Raw genomic sequence first — 23,424 nt, 5'->3', positions numbered from 1 at the left:
CTGAAGAACCTTTCTCCCAAAAACAGCCTCCGAAGAAGCAAAATTTGTAAAATTTTGAAAAGGTGTGAAGCGAAGACCAAGTCGCAGCCTTGCAAATCTGTTCAACAGAGGCCTCATTTTTAAAGGCCCAGGTGGAAGCCAAAGCTCTAGTAGAATGAGCTGTAATGCTTTCAGGGGGCTACTGTCCAGCAGTCTCATGGGCTAAGCGAATTATGCCCCGAAGCCAAAAGGAAAGAGAGGTTGCCGAAGCTTTTTGACCTCTCCTCTGTCCAGAGTAAATGACAAACAGGGAAGATGTTTGGCGAAAATCTTTAGTAGCTTGTAAGTAAAACTTCAAGGCACGGACTACGTCCAGATTATGTAAGAGACGTTCCTTCTTTGAAGAAGGATTAGGACATAATGATGGAACAACAATCTCTTGATTGATATTCCTGTTAGAAACCACCTTAGGTAAAAACCCAGGTTTGGTACGCAGAACTACCTTATCTGCATGAAAAATCAGATAAGGAGAATCACATTGTAAAGCAGATAGCTCAGAGACTCTTCGAGCCGAGGAAATAGCCATCAAAAACAGAACTTTCCAAGATAAAAGTTTAATATCAATGCAATGAAGGGGTTCAAACGGAACTCCTTGAAGAACTTTAAGAACCAAGTTTAAGCTCCACGGGGGAGCAACAGTTTTAAACACAGTCTTAATTCTAACCAAAGCCTGACAAAATGTCTGGAACCTCTGCCAACGCTTGTGCAAAAGAATAGACAGAGCAGAAATCTGTCCTTTTAAAGAACTAGCTGATAATCCTTTGTCCAAACCTTCTTGGAGAAAGGACAATATCCTAGGAATCCTAACCTTACTCCATGAGTAATTCTTGGATTCACACCAATAAAGATATTTACGCCATATCTTATGGTAGATTTTCCTGGTGACAGGCTTTCCTGCCTGTATTAAGGTATCAATGACTGACTCGGAGAAGCCACTCCTTGATAGGATCAAGCTTTCAATCTCCATGCAGTCAGTCTCAGAGAAATTAGATTTGGATGATTGAAAGGACCTTGTATTAGAAGGTCCTGCCTCCGAGGCAGAGTCCATGGTGCAAAGGATGACATGTCCACTAGGTCTGCATACCAGGTCCTGCGTGGCCACGCAGGCGCTATCAGAATCACAGATGCTCTCTCCTGCTTTATTTTGGCAATCAGTCGAGGGAGCAGTGGAAACGGTGGAAACACATAAGCCAGGTTGAAGAACCAAGGAGCTGCTAGAGCATCTATCAGCGTCGCTCCCGGGTCCCTGGACCTGGATCCGTAACAAGGAAGCTTGGCGTTCTGGCGAGACTCCATGAGATCCAGTTCTGGTTTGCCCCAACGATGGATCAGTTGAACAAACACCTCCGGATGGAGTTCCCACTCCCCCGGATGAAAAGTCTGACGACTTAGAAAATCCGCCTCCCAGTTCTCTACGCCTGGGATGTGGATTGCTGACAGATGGCAAGAGTGAGACTCTGCCCAGCGAATTATCTTTGAGACTTCTAACATCGCTAGGGAACTCCTGGTTCCCCCTTGATGGTTGATGTAAGCCACAGTTGTGATGTTGTCCGACTGAAATCTGATGAACCTCAGGGTTGCTAACTGAGGCCAAGCTAGAAGAGCATTGAATATTGCCCTTAACTCCAGAATATTTATTGGGAGGAGTTTCTCCTCCTGAGTCCACGATCCCTGAGCCTTCAGGGAGTTCCAGACTGCGCCCCAACCTAGAAGGCTGGCATCTGTTGTTACAATCGTCCAATCTGGCCTGCGAAAGGTCATACCCTTGGACAGATGGACCCGAGATAGCCACCAGAGAAGAGAATCGCTGGTCTCTTGATCCAGATTTAGTAGAGGGGACAAATCTGAGTAATCCCCATTCCACTGACTTAGCATGCATAATTGCAGCGGTCTGAGATGCAGGCGTGCAAATGGCACTATGTCCATTGCCGCTACCATTAAGCCGATTACTTCCATGCACTGAGCCACTGACGGACGTGGAATGGAATGAAGGACACAGCAAGCATTTAGAAGTTTTGATAACCTGGACTCCGTCAGGTAAATTTTCATCTCTACAGAATCTCTGAGTCCCTAGGAAGGTGACTCTTGTGAGTGGGGATAGAGAACTCTTTTCCACGTTCACTTTCCACCCATGCGACCTCAGAAATGCCAGAACTATCTCTGTATGAGACTTGGCAATTTGAAAGCTTGACGCCTGTATCAGGATGTAGTCTAGATACGGAGCCACCGCTATGCCTCGCGGTCTTAGAACCGCCAGAAGTGAGCCCAGAACCTTTGTAAAGATTCTCGGGGCTGTGGCCAACCCGAAGGAAAGAGCTACAAATTGGTAATGCCTGTCTAGAAAGGCAAACCTTAGGAACCGATGATGATCCTTGTGAATCGGTATGTGAAGCTAGGCATCCTTTAAGTCCACTGTGGTCATGTACTGACCCTCTTGGATCATGGGTAGGATGGTCCGAATAGTTTCCATTTTGAATGATGGAACTCTGAGGAATTTGTTTAAGATCTTTAGATCCAAGATTGGTCTGAAGGTTCCCTCTTTCTTGGGAACCACAAACAGATTTGAATAAAACCTGTGTCCCTGTTCCGTCCGCGGAACTGGATGGATCACTCCCATTACTAGGAGGTCTTGCACACAGCTTAGGAATGCCTCTTTCTTTATCTGGTTTGCTGATAACCTTGAAAGATGAAATCTCCCTTGTGGAGGAGAAGCTTTGAAGTCCAGAAGATATCCCTGAGATATGATCTCCAACGCCCAGGGATCCTGAACATCTCTTGCCCACGCCTGGGCGAAGAGAGAAAGTCTGCCCCCCACTAGATCCGTTTCCGGATAGGGGGCCGTTCCTTCATGCTGTCTTGGGGGCAGCAGCAGGTTTTCTGGCCTGCTTGCCCTTGTTCCAGGACTGGTTAGGTTTCCAGGCCTGTCAGGAATGAGCAACAGTTCCCTCTTGTTTTGAAGCGGAGGAAGTTGATGCTGCTCCTGCCTTGAAATTTCGAAAGGCACGAAAATTAGACTGTTTGGCCTTTGATTTGGCCCTGTCCTGAGGAAGAGTATGACCCTTGCCTCCAGTAATGTCAGCAATAATTTCCTTCAAGCCAGGCCTGAATAAGGTCTGCCCCTTGAAAGGAATGTTGAGTAATTTAGACTTTGAAGTCACGTCAGCTGACCAGGATTTAAGCCATAGCGCCCTACGCGCCTGGATGGCGAATCCGGAATTCTTAGCCGTTAGTTTAGTCAAATGAACAATGGCATCAGAAACAAATGAGTTAGCTAGCTTAAGCGTTCTAAGCTTGTCAATAATTTCCTCCAATGGAGCTGTATGGATGGCCTCTTCCAGGGCCTCAAACCAGAATGCCGCCGCAGCAGTGACAGGCGCAATGCATGCAAGGGGCTGCAAAATAAAACCTTGTTGAATAAACATTTTCTTAAGGTAACCCTCTAATTTTTTATCCATTGGATCTGAAAAAGCACAACTGTCCTCAACCGGGATAGTGGTACGCTTTGCTAAAGTAGAAACTGCTCCCTCCACCTTAGGAACCGTCTGCCACAAGTCCCGTGTAGTGGCGTCTATTGGAAACATTTTTCTAAATATAGGAGGTGGGGAAAAGGGCACACCGGGTCTATCCCACTCCTTGCTAATAATTTCTGTAAGCCTTTTAGGTATAGGAAAAACGTCAGTACACACCGGCACCGCATAGTATCTATCCAGCCTACACAATTTCTCTGGAATTGCAACTGTGTTACAGTCATTCAGAGCAGCTAATATCTCCCCAAGCAATACACGGAGGTTCTCAAGCTTAAATTTAAAATTAGAAATCTCTGAATCAGGTTTCCCCGAGTCAGAGATGTCACCCACAGAATGAAGCTCTCCGTCCTCATGTTCTGCATACTGTGACGCAGTATCGGACATGGCTCTTACAGCATTTGCGCGCTCTGTATCTCTCCTAACCCCAGAGCTATCGCGCTTGCCTCTTAATTCAGGCAATCTAGATAATACCTCTGACAGGGTATTATTCATGATTGCAGCCATGTCCTGCAAGGTCATCGCTATGGGCGTCCCTGATGTAATTGGCGCCATATTAGCGTGCGTCCCCTGAGCGGGAGGCGAAGGGTTTGACACGTGGGGAGAGTTAGTCGGCATAACTTCCCCCTCGACAGAACCCTCTGGTGATAATTCTTTTATAGATAAAGACTGATCTTTACTGTTTAAGGTGAAATCAATACATTTAGTACACATTCTCCTATGGGGCTCCACCATGGCTTTCAAACATAATGAACAAGTAGGTTCCTCTGTATCAGACATGTTTAAACAGACTAGCAATGAGACTAGCAAGCTTGGAAAACACTTAAAATAAGTTTACAAGCAATATAAAAAACGTTACTGCGCCTTTAAGAAACACAAATTTTGTCCAAATTTGAAATAACAGTGAAAAAAGGCAGTTACACTAACGAAATTTTTACAGTGTATGTAACAAGTGAGCAGAGCATTGCACCCACTTGCAAATGGATGATTAACCCCTTAATACCAAAAACGGAATAACAAATGCCAAAAACGTTTTTTAAACAGTCACAACAACTGCCACAGCTCTACTGTGGCTTTTTACCTCCCTCAATACGACTTTTGAAGCCTTTTGAGCCCTTCAGAGAAGTCCTGGAACATGCAGGAAGAAACTGGATGTCTGTGTCTGTAATTTTTTTTCATATTACAACAGTGGAAAGCCTCCAGGAACTGTTTCTAGGCAAAATTCAAGCCAGCCATGTGGAAAAAACTAGGCCCCAATAAGTTTCATCACCAAACATATATGAAAAACGATTAAACATGCCAGCAAACGTTTTAAAATACACTTTTATAAGAGTATGTATCTCTATTAATAAGCCTGATACCAGTCGCTATCACTGCATTTAAGGCTTTACTTACATTACTTCGGTATCAGCAGCATTTTCTAGCAAATTCCATCCCTAGAAAAATATTTTAACTGCACATACCTTATTGCAGGAAAACCTGCACGCTATTCCCCCTCTGAAGTTACCTCACTCCTCAGAATATGTGAGAACAGCAAAGGATCTTAGTTACTTCTGCTAAGATCATAGAAAACGCAGGCAGATTCTTCTTCCAAATACTGCCTGAGATAAACAGTACACTCCGGTACCATTTAAAAATAACAAACTTTTGATTGAAGAAATAAACTAAGTATAAAACACCACAGTCCTCTTACGACCTCCATCTTAGTTGAGAGTTGCAAGAGAATGACTGGATATGGCAGTGAGGGGAGGAGCTATATAGCAGCTCTGCTGTGGGTGATCCTCTTGCAACTTCCTGTTGGGAAGGAGAATATCCCATAAGTAATGGATGATCCGTGGACTGGATACACTTAACAAGAGAAAATAAATTTAAGTCACTACTGCAAAGCTAGTCACTACATGATTTCTTCAGTACTCCCAGTTAAAGGACCAGTCAACATAGTCGATTTGCATAATCAACAAATGCAAGATAACAAAACAACGCAGTAGCACTTAGTCTGAACTTCAAATGAGTAGTAGATTTTTTCCCGAATTTTTTTTTTATTTATTGAAGTCTCCCAACTCCACCAGCAAAATAAAAACAATATATGCATCACAACACATAACAATGCAGAATAATAGCGCATTAAACACAGTATGTAAGGTAGCGTTAAAGGATATCTTGCTTGCATACGAGGACAACATAGTTTAGTCCTTCTATCTCCTTATGTTAGATTAAAGGAAGACTTCCTGCATTACAGATAGGACTCATGACACCAGAATAGAAAGAAAGAATAATAAGAGTGCCTATCTTAAAGAAGAGAGAAAGAAAAAGAGAGGTAAAGATTGAGCACCCGCAGGAATTTCTATTAATTGAGTCCAACATCCTATCAGGCCCTAGTTTCCATGGCTCTTCTCGTTTGCATCCTAACAGAGTCTTCCCAGACTATCCATTCCTCCCAAACTTTTAGAAACTCTTGTCTTTTGTCTAATAGGGACGTAGTTGGGGACTGATGTTTTCCAATATTTAGCCATCACTGTCCTAGCCGCAGTACATATTATACCTACTAATTTTAATGATTGTCTGTGTAGTCCCTCAATAGGGAAATGTAGTAGGGCCTGTTCCATATTTAGTTTGATCCTTCTATTAAAGATAATACTTAGTAGCTCAGAGGTGGCGTCCCAAATTTTATTGCTTTCGTGGCAATCCCACCACATATGAGTGTAGGTACCCTCAATCTGACAGCCCCGGTAGCACTGAGATATTCTAGCCGTATCAGACTACAGCTGACAGTATTTAAACCTACTAGGGTAATTATACCATCTATATATCACTTTAATATAGTTTTCCTTTAAGTTTGCGCTAACTGAGCACGCTAGGCCTTTCTGAATTGTGGCCGCCCACTCTGTTATATCCCTATCGAGGTTAACCTCGCTTTCCCACTTTTTGATAAAGTATAACTTCTCAGGGTATCGTCCAACAGACAAAAACCTATAAAGACTAGAAATTGTACCCCTGATTCTGGAGTCGGATTGACAGAATTTCTCAAATAGTGTGGGAGTGTTCGAGACTCTTAGTCTACGGACTTCATCTATCCTATTTTTAAGTTGGAAATAATGAAACCAGGAATGCGGTGTGGAAGGCAGGAGGTCGTTATATTGCTGGAACGAAAACAGAATTTATGCTTACCTGATAAATTACTTTCTCCAACGGTGTGTCCGGTCCACGGCGTCATCCATTACTTGTGGGATATTCTCCTCCCCCACAGGGAAAGGCAAGGAGAGCACACAGCAAGAGCTGTCCATATAGTCCCTCCCAGGCTCCGCCCCCCCAGTCATTCGACCGACGGTTAGGAAAAAAAAGGAGAAACTATAGGGTGCTGTGGTGACTAGTGTATAGAGAGAGAAATTTTTCAAACCTGATTAAAAAACCAGGGCGGGCCGTGGACCGGACACACCGTTGGAGAAAGTAATTTATCAGGTAAGCATAAATTCTGTTTTCTCCAACATTGGTGTGTCCGGTCCACGGCGTCATCCATTACTTGTGGGAACCAATACCAAAGCTTTAGGACACGGATGAAGGGAGGGAGCAAATCAGGTTACCTAAACAGAAGGCACCACGGCTTGCAAAACCTTTCTCCCAAAAATAGCCTCCGAAGAAGCAAAAAGTATCAAATTTGTAGAATTTGGCAAAAGTGTGCAGAGAAGACCAAGTTGCTGCCTCACATATCTGATCAACAGAAGCCTCGTTCTTGAAGGCCCATGTGGAAGCCACAGCCCTAGTAGAGTGAGCTGTGATTCGTTCAGGAGGCTGCCGTCCGGCAGTCTCATAAGCCAATCGGATAATGCTTTTCAGCCAGAAAGAAAGAGAGGTAGCAGTAGCTTTTTGTCCTCTCCTCTTACCAGAATAAACGACAAACAAAAAAGAAGTTTTGTCTGAAATCCTTTTTTGCTTCTAAATAGAACTTTAAAGCACGGACTACATCTAAATGGTGTAACAAATGTTCCTTCTTTGAAACTGGATTCGGACACAAAGAAGGGACAACTATTTCCTGGTTAATATTCTTGTTGGAAACAACTTTTGGAAGAAAACCAGGCTTGGTACGCAAAACAACCTTATCTGAATGGAACACCACATAGGGTGGATCACACTGCAAAGCAAATAGTTCAGAAACTCTTCTAGCAGAAGAAATAGCAACCAAAAACAGAACTTTCCAAGATAGTAACTTGATATCTGTGGAATGTAAGGGTTCAAATGGAACCCCTTGAAGAACTGAAAAAACTAAATTTAGACTCCAGGGAGGAGTCAAAGGTCTGTAAACAGGTTTGATTCTGACCAAAGCCTGTACAAAAGCTTGTGTATATCTGGCACAGCTGCCAGTCGTCTGTGTAACAAGACAGATAAAGCAGATCTCTGTCCTTTTAGAGAACTCGCTGACAATCCCTTATCCAAACCTTCTTGTTAGAAAGGAGAGGATCCTGGGAATATTAATCCATGAGAATCCCTTGGATTCACACCAACAGATATATCCTTTCCATATTTTATGGTAAATCCTTCTACCAGAGTATCTATCACTGAATCTGAAAACCCGCGCTTGGATAAAATCAAGCGTTCATTTTCCATGCAGTCAGCTGGAGAGAAACTAGATTTGGATGTTCGAATGGACCTTGCACTAGAAGATCCTGTCTCAAAGGTAGCTTCCATGGTGGAGCCGATGACATATTCACCAGGTCTGCATACCAAGTCCTGCGTGGCCACGCAGGAGCTATCAGAATCACTGAGGCCTTCTCCTGTTTGATCCTGGCTACAAGCCTGGGAAGGAGAGGGAACGGTGGAAATGCATAAGCTAGGTTGAACGACCAAGGCGTCACTAATGCATCCACTAGAGTCGCCTTGGGATCCCTGGATCTGGACCCGTAGCAAGGAACCTTGAAGTTCTGACGAGACGCCATCAGATCCATGTCTGGAATGTCCCATAATTGAGTCAACTGGGCAAAAACCTCCGGGTGGAGTTCCCACTCCCCCGGATGGAAAGTCTGACGACTCAGATAATCCGCCTCCCAGTTGTCTACTCCTGGGATGTGAATTGCAGATAGATGGCAGGAGTGATCCTCCCTCCATTTGATGATCTTGGCTACCTCTCTCATCGCCAAGGAACTCTTTGTTCCTCCCTGATGGTTGATGTAAGCTACAGTCGTCATGTTGTCTGACTGGAATCTTATGAATCCGGCCTTCGCTAGTTGAGGCCAAGCCCGGAGAGCATTGAATATCGCTCTCAGTTCCAGGATGTTTATCGGGAGAAGAGACTCTTCCCGAGACTATAGACCCTGAGCTTTCAGGGAATCCCAGACCGTGCCCCAGCCTAATAGACTGGCGTCGGTCGTGACAATGACCCACTCTGGTCTGCGGAAACTCATTCCCTGAGACAGGTGATCCTGTGACAACCACCAACGGAGTGAGTCTCTGGTCATCTGGTCTACTTGAATCTTTGGAGACAAGTCTGTATAGTCCCCATTCCACTGCTTGAGCATGCACAGTTGTAATGGTCTTAGATGAATTTGAGCAAAAGGAACTATGTCCATTGCTGCAACCATCAACCCTACTACTACCATGCACTGAGCTATGGAAGGCTGCAGAATAGAGTGAAGAACTTGACAAGCTTTAGAAGCTTTGACTTTCTGACTTTTGTCAGGAAGATCTTCATTTTTAAAGAATCTATTATCGTTCCCAAGAAGGGAACTCTTGTCGACGGAGACAGGGAACTCTTTTCTACGTTCACCTTCCACCTGTGAGATATGAGAAAGGCTAGAACAATGTCTGTATGAGCCTTTGCTTTGGAAAGAGACGACGTTTGGATTAGAATGTCGTCCAGATAAGGTGCCACTTCAATACCCCTTGGTCTTAGAACCTCTAGAAGGGACCCTAGCACCTTTGTGAAAATCCTTGGATGATCTTTGTGGATAGGAATATGTAGATACGCATCCTTTAAATCCACGGTAGTCATAAATTGACCCTCCTGGATTGTAGATAGAATTGTTCGAATGGTTTCCATTTGAACGATGGAACTCTGAGAAATTTGTTTAGAATTTTTAAATCCAGAATTGGTCTGAAAATTCCCTCTTTTTTTGGGAACTACAAACAGATTTGAGTAAAACCCCCGACCTTGTTCCACAGTTGGAACTGGGTGTATCACTCCCATCTTTAACAGGTCTTCTACACAATGTAAGAATGCCTGTCTCTTTATTTGGTTTGAAGATAAGTTAGACATGTGGAACCTTCCCCTTGAGGGTAGTTCCTTGAACTCCAGAAGAAAACCCTGAGAGACTATTTCTAGTGTCCAGGGATCCTGAACATCTCTTGCCTAAGCCTGAGCAAAGAGAGAGAGTCTGCCCCCTACTAGATCCGGTCCCGGATCGGGGGCTACCCCTTCATGCTGTTTTGGTAGCAGCAGCAGGCTTCTTGGCCTGTTTACCCTTGTTCCAGCCTTGCATTGATTTCCAAGCTGGTTTAGTCTGGGAAGCGTTACCCTCTTGTCTAGAGGCTGCCGAGTTGGAAGCCGGTCCGTTCCTGAAATTGCGAATGGAACGAAAATTGGACTTATTCTTAGCCTTGAAAGGTTTATCTTGTGGGAGGGCATGGCCCTTTCCCTCAGTGATGTCTGAAATAATCTCTTTCAATTCTGGCCCAAAAAGGGTCTTACCTTTGAAAGGGGCATTAAGCAATTTTGTCTTGGAAGATACATCCGCCGACCAAGACTTTAGCCAGAGCGCTCTACGCGCCCCAATTGTAAACCCTGAATTTTTCGCCGCTAACCTCGCTAACTGCAAAGCGGTGTCTAAAATAAAGGAATTAGCTAACTTAAGTGCGTGAATTCTGTCCATGACTTCCTCATACGGAGTCTCCCTACTGAGCGACTTTTCCAGTTCCTCGAACCAGAACCACGCCGCTGTAGTGACAGGAATAATGCACGAAATAGGTTAAAGGAGGTAACCTTGCTGTACAAAAATCTTTTTAAGCAAACCCTCCAATTTTTTATCCATAGGATCTTTGAAAGCACAATTGTCCTCAATAGGAATGGTCGTGCGCTTGGCTAGAGTAGAAACCGCCCCCTCGACCTTAGGGACTGTTTGCCATGTGTCCTTCCTGGGGTCGACCATAGGGAACAATTTCTTAAATATAGGAGGAGGGACAAAAGGTATGCCTGGCTTCTCCCACTCCTTATTCACTATGTCCGCCACCCGTTTAGGTATCGGAAAAGCATCAGGGTGCACCGGGACCTCAAGGAACTTGTCCATCTTGCACAATTTTTCTGGGTTGACCAGATTGTCACAATCATCCAGAGTAGATAGCACCTCCTTAAGTAATGCGCGGAGATGCTCTAATTTTGATTTAAATGTCACAACATCAGGTTCTGCCTGCTGAGAAATTCTTCCTGTATCAGAAATTTCCCCATCTGACAAACCCTCCCTCACTGCCACTTCAGATTGGTGTGAGGGTATGACAGAAAAATTATCATCAGCGCCCTCCTGCTCTACAGTGTTTAAAACATAGCAATCGCACTTTCTCTGAAATGCTGGCATTTTGGATAAAATATTAGCTATGGAGTTATCCATTACTGCCGTCAATTGCTGCATAGTAACAAGCATTGGCGTGCTAGAAGTACTAGGGGTCGCCTGCGCGGACATAACTGGTATAGACGCAGAAGGAGATGATGTAGAACTATCTCTACTTCCTTCATCTGAGGAATCATCCTGGGCAACTTTACAATTTGTGACAGTACTGTCCTTACTTTGTTTGGACGCTATGGCACAATTATCACACATATTTGAAGGGGGAACCACATTGGCTACCATACATACAGAACATGATCTATCTGAAGGTACAGACATGTTAAACAGGCTTAAACTGGTTAATAAAGCACAAAAACCGTTTTAAAACAAAACCGTTACTGTCTCTTTAAATGTTAAACAGGGCACACTTTATTACTGAATATGTGAAAAACAATGAAGGAATTATCCAATCTTTACCAAATTTTCACCACAGTGTCTTAATGCATTCAAAGTATTGCACCCCAACTTTCAAGCTGTTAACCCTTAAAATGTGGAAACCGGAGCCGTTTTTAATTTTAACCCCCTTACAGTCCCAGCTACAGCCTTTGCTGCGACTTCACCAATCCCAGGGGGGTATATGATATCAAATGAAGCCTTCTAAGAAAGTTTTTAGTGGATTCCAGACCCACACACATGCAGCTGCATGTACTGTACTCAAAAGTAACTGCACAGTAATGGCGCGAAAATGAGGCTCTGCCTACTACAGAGAAAGGCCCTTCCTGACTGGGAAGGTGTCTTAACAAGTGCCTGGTGCTAAAAAACGTTCCCCAATGTTATAAAAGTGTGAAATTCAACTTCAAACTGCATATAATACTTAAATAAAGCAATCGATTTAGCCCTTAAGAGTGTCTACCAGTGTATAGCCCATATTAAGCCCTTTATTCTGTTTGAGACTAAGAAAATGGCTTACCAATCCCCATGAGGGAAAAATGACAGCCTTCCAGCATTACACAGTCTTGTTAGAAAAATGGCTAGTCATACCTTAAGCAGAAAAGTCTGCAAACTGTTCCCCCCAACTGAAGTTCTCTCATCTCAACAGTCCTGTGTGGGAACAGCAACTGATTTTAGTTACTGTCTGCTAAAATCATAATCCTCTTTTAAACAGAACTCTTCATCTCTTTCTGTTTCAGAGTAAATAGTACAACCAGCACTATTTTAAAATAACAAACTCTTGATAGAAGAATAAAAAACTACAACTAAACACCACAAACTCCTCACCATCCCCGAGGAGATGCTACTTGTTCAGAGCGGCAAGGAGAATGACTGGGGGGGCGGAGCCTGGGAGGGACTAAATGGACAGCTCTTGCTGTGTGCTCTTCTTGCCTTTCCCTGTGGGGGAGGAGAATATCCCACAAGTAATGGATGACGCCGTGGACTGGACACACCAATGTTGGAGAAATGATCCTAGAATTTCGTAGTGTGTTAGCAATTCTGTATAAGCTTTTGTTGACCCATATTGTATTAATTTGGGTATTATGGTGGTCCGGAAATATGGACAGCGGTGTGAGAAGGGAACCTTCCGGAATCAAATTATATCTTTTTTGTAGCTTATCCCATAGTCTCAGGGTGTGTCCTAGTGAAGTACATTTTGTCCAGGAACCTGGTCTGTCTTTTTTAAGTGTCCAGAACATCTGATAGACTGGGTTAAGATTTAATATGTCTCTAACTGGACCCAGGCTAGTTCACTATCAGAGTTATGTAGGAGTGCTGTTTGGGCTAACCTAGCAGCATTGTAATATACTTGGAGATCAGGTACTCCCAGTCCCCCTTCAGTTTTAGGTTGCAAGAGGGTGTGCCTATTTATTCTCGCTTTTTTATTAGCCCAAATGAATTCAAAAATGTTTTTTTGGACGATTTTAAGATCTTTTGTAGGGATATCTACAGGCAATGATCTAAATAGGTACAGTAATTTTGGAAGTATTACCATCTTGCTAACTACCCTTTTGCCATAAAACGAAATTTTATTTTTCCTGAAAATTTTAAGTTATGTCTTTTTCCATTCCCCCTGTACCATGTGACAGCCATCAGCCAATCACAAATGCATACACACTTATTCTTGCACATGCTCAGTAGGAGCTGGTGACTCAAAGTTTAAATATAAAAAAGACTGTGCACATTTTGTTAATGGGAGTAAATTGGAAAGTTGTTTAAAATGGCATGCTCTATCTGAATAACGAAAGTTTCATTTTGATTGAGTGTCCCTTTAAGTAGAAAAACATTATTGTGCAGAAAGCAGAACATTTCAGCATGTTCTCATGTTAAACAGCTTGTTTTTTTTTTCATATATTGCTGCCACTTTACTAAAAACATGCTCACTTGGTACACTTTACAGATAAGGGTTACAAGTAAAGTAAGAAAAAAAACTAATAAATATATATATATATATATATATATACTGCCACTTGACAGAGAAAGAAAGGACATGCTGGAATATCAGTGCTAAATGTATTTATTTGCTTACATTTTTAATATGCTCATATTTACTGGATTGCAAATACCTTCCCTGGTACTGAGGAGTGGAGTTTGTCACTTATGGTCCATTTTATACATGTGTAACAGCGCCACCTAATGGTCAGAGCATACTAGTCTCCTATATTGCATAGCCTCCTACTCAAGGTTTGTTGTTGTGTACATTTAATTGATGTGCCTGAACTATCATTTTTTCAAATGTTTTTTTCTTCTATGATTAAAAAATTGTCAAATATATAGCAGCTTTAGTGAAATGTTTTGCAAATATGTAAAATTTATCAGAATGCAAAAAATAATGTTCTGTTTGTGACAGCAATTAGCAAGAAGATTGATTTAATGTATTGCTGACCCCTATGAGCAAATCATAAGTAATTAGCTCTGTGTACTTCAGGGAAACTATGTAGCTTTAACTGCCACTTAAAGATCACATTTTCCATTTCACAAATCATATATGTTTGTTTATGCAAGTCCATCTAGAGGTTTGCCATTGGTGGTATGGTAGTTGATAACTGAGCTCCCAGGAACACTTGGGCTTGGACCCTTTTATCAGTGCTATTTATTATTAAATGCTATGTCCAGCTTACATGTGCTATAGATGATTTGTGTCACTTAAAGGGATAGTTTACTCAAAAATGTTCTCCCCTTTAATTTGTTCCCAATGATCCACTTTATCTGCTGGAGTGTATTAAATTGTTTACAAGTATTTCCATTACCCTTATATTGGCATTTGAATTATTTTATTTAGCCTGTGGTATCCCCACCCATCCTGAACGTTTTTGGCCTCAAGTAGAAGAAATTACACTCCCAGTGGGTTATAGAAGAGATAAGGTAATAAAATGTTAATTTTCCATTGTTCTCTCCAAGTATTGGTGATTGATTTATGGACAGATATACGATAAAGAAGCAGGTATATGTGCACAATGTGATAAAGTAATGAGATCTGAAGTACACAGCGCTAAATTTTCATTTGCTCCATATCGGTAAGTTTCTGCCCGATACCGATATTTCAGAAATTCCAAATATCGGCCTTAAAAAAATCGGCCGCTCCGATATATCGCTCTCTCTAATTTGCATTTTAGAACATAAAAATCAAACCAAAAGTATAGAAGATTATTGTGACTTATAGACAGGGAAAGAAAGTAACATTTTTTTTTTTAAGTTTTGATTTCAGAAATTTGGATTTCGGAATTTGTACCTGTAGTGTCTAATTATATTAATCTTGCAAAAATTGTTTTCTTCTTTTAGATGTGAAATCTGTGGATTTCAATGCAGACAGAGGGCTTCCCTCAAGTACCATATGACAAAGCACAAGGCTGAAGCAGAACTTGAGTTTGCCTGTGACCAGTGTGGAAAGCGGTTTGAAAAAACACATAACCTCAACGTTCACATGTCCATGGTTCATCCATTGACTCTAAACCCACCTAAGACTGAAGCAGAATCTGACATCCAGTCAGGTACTGTTGATGGACAGACTACTAGCACAGTTGATGAAAGAGCTATAGGGATTATAAATGGACAGGTCAACAGTTCAGTGGATGAACATACTTCAGGCTCGTTGGAAGGACAGACCATTGAAACCACTGATGAAAAGACGAGCACAGTGACTGAGCAGGTTATTGGTACAATGGATGGTCAGGATCCCGGCACAGTGACTGCATTAGCTCTTGGTACTGTGGATGGACAAGTCATAGGGATTGTAGACAGACAGATTTCAGGTTCAAGAGATGGAGAGGCCATAGGCATTATCAATGGACATGCAATTGCGATGGTAGATGTACATTCCATTGGAATTGTACAGGAACACATGCCAGGCACAGTGGAGGAACAGGCAATCAACCCTGTGGAGGAACATATTGTAGGCGCAGTGGAGGAGCAAGCCATCAACCCTGTGATTGGACAGCTGCCAGACACAGTAGAGGAACAGATACAAGGAACGATGGAGGAGCAGGGCATCGTCCCTGAAAATGGACAGCTGCCAGGCACAGTAGAGGAACAGGCTATCAGCACTGTGAATGGACAGCTGTCAACTACAATTGAAACACAGGCTATTAGCCCTGTGATTGGACAGATGCCCGTAGAGGAGCAGATCACACAACCTGAACTAATGCATACAAATGCATAAATTATTCTCTTTTTTTTTATTGGTTTTTAATGACTAATTGTACAGAGCATGTGCTTGGATTCTGCATTTCACTAGTCTCATCAATTTTACCATGTTTCTTTGTATGTCAGGACAGCTGTGTGTGCAAGTGAGGACTCCTATTCAGAATTTAGTTTATGTTTGTCATTTTTTCCCTCTCTAACATTATATTGTGAAAAGTACAACTCTTTTGTAAAAAAAAGTTTAATAAGGAAGGATAGAATATGGACAGTCTTTGAATAAATTATTTACAGAATGCATTATACCCTTATCATTCATGTTATGGTGCAAAATTGCTTCCTGTTTTGTCTTGACCAGAACACAGTTGCTGGATGCCATAATAGCCTTAAACATGGCTTCAGTCACACGTTAAGGAAGAAAAAGCCATTTGTAGTACCGTTTCTTCTCTTAGAAAAGGCTTGGCTCTTTATACAAATCATCATCGTCATCCTGTGCAGCTTGGGGAGAATGGAGAAGAACTGCTGCTAGCTCAGGGTCATACTGTCCACAAATGTCCTGTAACTGTAGGAGAAAAATGGTGATTTTTAATTAGAACAATGTTCTTTTTGTTGTATCCGTTACCAGTTAAATGTATCACTCAAACAATATTATAGTGATATTCTCAATTATAAGTGAAGTGAATGTAAAATGAACATTGGCAGATGGTTGCAGTATTCTACAATACATCTGTCACTATAATGTGTTTCTCAGTTACAGACTATATGAAGCACAATTCATGATCTAACAGTTTTCTTCTCATATGTTTTAATGAAGTGTCAGTCAGTAGTTAACAGGTTAATACTGATTTCAGCTACTTGCAGAATGTATGTTTATCATTTCTCTAGCAGAGAAAACTGAATAAATATCACAGATGTTGCCATAAAGAAATCTAACTCTGGGTTACAAGGACATTAAAGCATTTTGTAATACACTATTGTTTGCAAAAACACTTCTGAGAAAAGATCCTTTTTTTTTTATTTTAAAGTTTCTCATGCACTTAGCTTAGTGTATGCAGGTAAGCTGCGTGCATGCACATCCAATACTTGCGCATGAAGTGTGTCAGCTTTAGGAGCATGTGCACTGTTTACATGTGTATGTATGAGCAACGTTATTAGAGAAGGTATGAATTAGGTTTCTTGGAAAAATGCAACTAGTTAAGTATGGCATTAATCATTTCAAATTTGGTTTATGTCCTTAAAGGGATATTCCAGCCAAAATTGAAAACCACATGGATGCATTTCTGTATTGAACATAAGCAATTTTGTAATATATATGCGTTAGCAAAAATGCTTCTAATAAAAGCTATAGCTGTTTCAAAAGTGTAGTTAAGTAGTCTTCGTGCACCAGCATTTTAAACACAACACTTGTTTAGATAGCTTATGGTGCTTGTACCATCTGGTAATGACTCAATTTGTTAATGGCTGACATGATACAAGCCCCACTAATGATCTGAGCAGCTGCATTATTTAAAATGTGGGTGCAATGCAAATATCTAGCTATGTTTCACATGCAAAATGTTAACACTAAAACATTGATAACTCTTAATAGAAGCATTTTTGCCAATACATGTATATTGAAAAACCATAATTTATGTAAGAACTTACCTGATAAATTCATTTCTTTCATATTAGCAAGAGTCCATGAGCTAGTGACGTATGGGATATACAATCCTACCAGGAGGGGCAAAGTTTCCCAAACCTCAAAATGCCTATAAATACACCCCTCACCACACCCACAATTCAGTTTAACGAATAGCCAAACAGTGGGGTGATAAAGAAAGGAGTAGAAAGCATCAACAAAGGAAATTTGGAAATAATTGTGCTTTATACAAAAAAATCATAACCACCATAAAAAGGGTGGGCCTCATGGACTCTTGCCAATATGAAAGAAATGAATTTATCAGGTAAGTTCTTACATAAATTATGTTTTCTTTCATGTAATTGGCAAGAGTCCATGAGCTAGTGACGTATGGGATATCAATACCCAAGATGTGGATCTTCCACTCAAGAGTCACTAGAGAGGGAGGGAATAAAAATAAAAACAGCCATATTCCGCTGAAAAAAATTAATCCACAACCCAAAAAAATAAGTTTATTTCCATTTTTGAAAGAAAAAACTTAAATCAAAAAGCAGAAGAATCATACTGAAACAGCTGACTGAAGAACTTTTCTACCAAAAACTGCTTCTGAAGAAGCAAATACATAAAAACGGTAGAATTTAGTAAATGTATGCAAAGAGGACCAAGTTGCCGCTTTGCAAATCTGATCAACTGAAGCTTCATTCTTAAAAGCCCACAAAGTGGAGACCGATCTAGTAGAATGAGCTGTGATTCTCTGAGGCGGGGCCTGACCCGACTCCAAATAAGCTTGATGAATCAAAAGTTTCAACCAAGAAGCCAAGGAAATAGCAGAAGACCTTTCCTAGGACCAAAAAATAAAACAAATAGACTGGAAGTCTTCCTGAAATCTTTAGTAGCTACCACATAATATTTCAAAGCTCTTACCACATCCAAAGCATGTAAGGATCTTTCCAAAGAATTCTTAGGATTAGGACATAAGGAAGGGACAACAATTTCTCTACTAATGTTGTTAGAATTCACAACCTTAGGTAAAAATTGAAAAGAAGTCTGCAAAACTGCCTTATCCTGATGAAAAATCAGAAAAGGAGACTCACAAGAAAGAGCAGATAGCTCAGAAACTCTTCTAGCAGAAGAAATAGCCAAAAGGAACAACACTTTCCAGGAAAGTAGCTTAATGTCCAAATAATGCATGGGCTCAAATGGAGGAGCCTGTAAAGCCTTCAGAACCAAATTAAGACTCCAAGGAGGAGAAATTGATTTAATGACAGGCTTAATACGAACTAAAGCCTGTACAAAACAGTGAATATCAGGAAGTATAGCAATCTTTCTGTGAAATAAAACAGAAAGAGCGGAGATTTGACCTTTCAAGAAACTTGCAGACAAAACCTTATCTAAACCATCCTGAAGGAACTGTAAAATTCTAGGAATTCTAAAAGAATGCCAGGAGAATTTATGAGAAGAACACCATGAAATATAAGTCTTCCAAATTCTATAATAAATCTTTCTAGAGACAGATTTACGAGCTTGTAACAGTATTAATCACTGAGTCAGAGAAACCTCTATGACTTAGAACTAAGCGTTCAATTTCCATACCTTCAAATTTAATGATTTGAGATCCTGATGGAAAAACGGACTTTGAGATAGTAGGTCCGGCCGTAACGGAAGTGGCCAAGATGGGCAACTGGACATCCGAACCAGATCCGCATACCAAAACCTAAGTGGCCATGCTGGAGCCACCAGCAACACAAAAGACTGTTCCATGATGATTTTGGAGATCACTCTTGGAAGAAGAACTAGAGGCAGGAAGATATAAGCAGGATGATAACACCAAGGAAGTGTCAGTGCATCCACTGCTTCCGCCTGAACATCCCTGGACCTGGACAGGTATCGGGGAAGTTTCTTGTTTAGATGAGAGGCCATGAGATCTATCTCTGGAAAACCCCACAGCTGAACAATCTGAGAAAACACATCTGGATGGAGAGACCACTCCCCTGGATGCAAAGTCTGGCGGCTGAGATAATCCGCCTCCCAATTGTCTACACCTGGGATATGCACCGCAGAGATTAGACAGGAGCTGGATTCCGCCCAAGCAAGTATCCAAAATACTTCTTTCATAGCTTGGGGACTGTGAGTCCCACCCTGATGATTGACATAAGCCACAGTTGTGATATTGTCTGTCTGAAAACAAATGAATGGTTCTCTCTTTAGCAGAGGCCAAGACTGAAGAGCCCTGAGAATTGCACAGAGTTCTAAAATATTTATTGGTAATCTCGCCTCTTGAGATTTCCAAACCCCTTGTGCTGTCAGAGATCCCCAAACAGCTCCCCAACCTGAAAGACTTGCATCTGTTGAGATCACAGTCCAGGTTGGCCGAACAAAGGAAGCCCCTTGAACCAAACAATGGTGATCTATCCACCATGTCAGAGAGATTGTCGTACATTGGGATTCAAGGATATTAATTGTGATATCTTTGTATAATCCCTGCACCATTGATTCAGCATGCAAAGCTGTAGAGGTCTCATGTGAAAACGAGCAAAGGGGATCGCGTCCGATGCTGCAGTCATGAGACCTAAAACTTCCATGCACATAGCCACTGAAGAGAATGACTGAGACTGAAGGTGCCGACCTGCTGCGGTCAATTTTAAACGTCTCTTGTCTGTTAGAGACAGAGTCACGGACACTGAATATATCTGGAAGCCTAAAAAGGTGACCCTCGTCTGAGGAATCAAGAAACTTTTTGGTAAATTGATCCTCCAACCATGTTTCCGAAGAAACAACACTAGTTGATTTGTGTGAGATTCTGCAGTATGTAAAGACTGAGCTAGTACCAACATATCGTCCAAATAAGGAAACACTGCAATACCCTGTTCTATGATTACAGATAGTAGGGCACCCAGAACCTTTGAAAAGATTATTGGAGCTGTTGCTAGGCCAAATGGAAGAGCAACAAATTGGTAATGCTTGTCTAGAAAAAGAGAATCTCAGAAACTGATAGTGTTCTGGATGAATCGGAATATGAAGTTATGCATCCTGCAAGTCTATTGTGGACATATAATGTCCTTGCTGAACAAAAGGCAGAATAGTCCTTATAGTCACCATCTTGAAAGTTGGTACTCTTACATAACGATTCAAAATTTTTAGATCCAGAACTGGTCTGAATAAATTTTCTTTCTTTGGTACAATGAATAGGTTTGAATAAAACCCCAAACCTTGTTCCTGAGGAGGAACTGGCATGAATACCCCTGAAGACTCCAGATCTGAAACACACTTCAGAAAAGCCTGAGCTTTTACTGGATTTACAGGGATGCGTGAGAGAAAAAATCTTCTCACAGGAGGTCTTACTTTGAATCCTATTCGATACCCCTGAGAGACAATGCTCTGAATCCAATGATTTTGGACAGATTTTATCCAAAAATCCTTGAAAAACCTTAATCTGTCCCCTACCAGCTGAGCTGGAATGAGGGCCGCACCTTCATGCGGACTTAGGGGCAGACTTTGGTTTCCTAAATGGCTTGGATTTATTCCAATTAGACGAAGGCTTCCAACTGGAAGCAGATTCCTTGGGAGGAGGATTGAGTTTTTGTTCCTTATTTTGACGAAAGGAACGAAAATGGTTTTGAAGCCTTAGATTTACCCTTAGGTTTTTTTATCCTGAGGCAGAAAAACTCCTTTTCCTCCAGTGGTAGTTGAAATAATAGAATCCAACTGAGAACCAAATAAATTATTACCTTGGAAAGAAAGCGTAATCTAGATTTAGATGTCATATCAGCATTCTAAGTTTTAAGCCACAAAGCTCTTCTAGCTAATACAGCTAAAGACATGGATCTAACATCAATTTTGATAATATCAAAAATGGTATCACAAATAAAATTATTAGCATGTTGCAGTAAGCGAGTAATGCTAGATATGTCAGGATCCAAATCTTGTTGCGCTAAATTCTCCAACCAAAAAGTTGAGGCAGCCGCAACATCCGCCAAAGAAATAGCAGGTCTGAGAAGATGACCTGAATATAAATAGGCCTTCCTTAGATAGGATTCAAGCTTCCTATCTAAAGGATCCTTAAAGGAAGTACTATCTTCCATAGGAATAGTGGTACGTTTAGCAAGAGTAGAAATAGCCCCATCAACTTTGGCGATTTTTCCCCAAAACTCTATAGATTTTGCTGATAAAGGATACAATTTTTTAAACCTTGAAGAAGGAATAAAAGAAGTACCTGGCTTATTCCATTCCCTAGAAATTATATCAGAAATGGCCTCAGGAATAGGAAAAACCCCTGGGGAAACCACAGGAGGTTTAAAAACAGTATTTAAACGTTTATTAGACTGAACGTCAATAGGACTGGTTACCTCAATATCCAAAGTAATTAACACTTCTTTTAATAAAGAACGCATATACTCTATTTTAAATAAATAAGTAGATTTGTCAGTGTCAATGTCTGAGGAAGGATCTTCTGAATCAGATAGATCCTCATCAGAAGAGGATAAATTATTATGTTGCTGGTCATTTGAAATTTCATCAGCTAAATGAGAAGTTTTAAAAGACTTTTTACATTTATTAGAAGGTGGAAATGCAGACAAAGTCTTCAGAATAGAATCGGATACAAATTCTTTAAAATTTACAGGCATATCATGTACATTAGAAGTTGAAGGAACTGAAACTGGCAATGTACTATTACTGATGGAAACACTATCTGCATGTAAAAGTTTATCATAACAACTATTACAAATGACATTTGGTGGAATAATTTCTACACTTTTACAACAAATGCACTTAGCTTTGGTAGAACCGATGTCGGGCAGCAATGTTCCAGGATCAGATTGGGACATCTTGCTCAATGTAAGAGAAAAAACAACATATAAAGCAAAATGATCTATTTCCTTATATGACAGTTTCAGGAATGGGAAAAAATGCAAAAGCATAGGCCTCTGCTAGAGAAAAAAAGCAAGAGGCAAACATCAATGGGGTATTGAAATAATGCAAAAAATTTGGCGCCAAGTATGACGCACAACGTAACGTAAACTTTTTTGGCGCCAAAAATAACCGGAAATGACACACTCGCGTCACTAATGATGCTGCCGTGTGAAAGGTCCCTCACGTATGACGCCGGAAATGCCTAAGTTGCGTCATAAACTTCTTTTTCCGCGCCAAAAAAATTTTCGAGCCAAGAATGACGCAATAAAGTTTAGCATTTGACGCACCCGCGGGCCTAATACCCGCAATAGCAAGAAAGTAGTCAATTGAAAAAAAGACTAAACCCCAGGTAAGAAATAAATTTCTGAAAATGTTTATATTCCCCAAATATTAAACTGACAGTCTGCTGAAGGAAATACATGAACCTGACTCATGGCAAATATAAGTACAATACATATATTTCGAACTTTATATAAATGCATAAAGTGCCAAACCATAGCTGAGGTGTCTTAAGAAATAAAAAACATACTTACCAAAAGACACCCATCCACATATAGCAGACAGCCAAACCAGTACTAAAACAGTTATTAGTAGAGGTAATGGTAAATTGAGAGTATATAGTCGATCTGAAAAGGGAGGTAGGAGATGAATCTCTACGACCGATAACAGAGAACCTATGAAATAGACCCCCGTTAGGGAAATCATTGTATTCAATAAGTGATACTCCCTTCACGTCCCTCTGACATTCGCTGTACTCTGAGAGGAATCGGGCTTCAACAATGCTGAGAAGCGCATATCAACGTAGAAATCTTAGCACAAACTTACTTCACCACCTCCATAGGAGGCAAAGTTTGTAAAACTGAATTGTGGGTGTGGTGAGGGGTGTATTTATAGGCATTTTGAGGTTTGGGAAACTTTGCCCCTCCTGGTAGGATTGTATATACCATATGTCACTAGCTCATGGACTCTTGCCAATTACATGAAAGAAATATGTTTCTATTCAAAGATGCAATACATCTATGTGCATTTATATTTTGACTGGAATGTCCCTTTAAGTTTTTTTTTTTTTAATTTCATAAAGGTGGTGAGAGTCCACGATGGGAATTAGCCTTCTCTACCACTAGTAGGAGTCAGAGTCTCAAACCCCAAGAGCTCTATAAAACCCTTCCACATA

At 41.0% G+C, this 23,424-nt stretch overlaps 2 protein-coding genes across 2 annotated transcripts in view; one reads left to right on the top strand and one right to left on the bottom strand.

The window, feature by feature from the left end:
* ZNF276 (zinc finger protein 276) overlaps positions 1–16,021 on the top strand; it is an 80,352-nt gene extending 64,331 nt beyond the window's left edge. Inside the window, exon 13 of the mRNA XM_053699360.1 lies at positions 14,867–16,021. Coding sequence (XP_053555335.1) covers positions 14,867–15,743 — 877 coding nt within the window. The 3' untranslated portion in view covers positions 15,744–16,021. The remainder of the gene's footprint in view (positions 1–14,866) is intronic.
* FANCA (FA complementation group A) overlaps positions 15,950–23,424 on the bottom strand; it is a 442,214-nt gene continuing 434,739 nt past the window's right edge. Inside the window, exon 41 of the mRNA XM_053699359.1 lies at positions 15,950–16,283. The gene's annotated coding sequence lies outside the window, so the exon portion shown is untranslated. The remainder of the gene's footprint in view (positions 16,284–23,424) is intronic.

This window comes from Bombina bombina, chromosome 1 (assembly GCF_027579735.1).
Source record: "Bombina bombina isolate aBomBom1 chromosome 1, aBomBom1.pri, whole genome shotgun sequence".
Lineage (NCBI taxonomy): Eukaryota > Metazoa > Chordata > Amphibia > Anura > Bombinatoridae > Bombina > Bombina bombina.
Note: the sequence above shows the minus strand (reverse complement) of the source record. Positions and strands in the feature narration are given on the sequence as shown.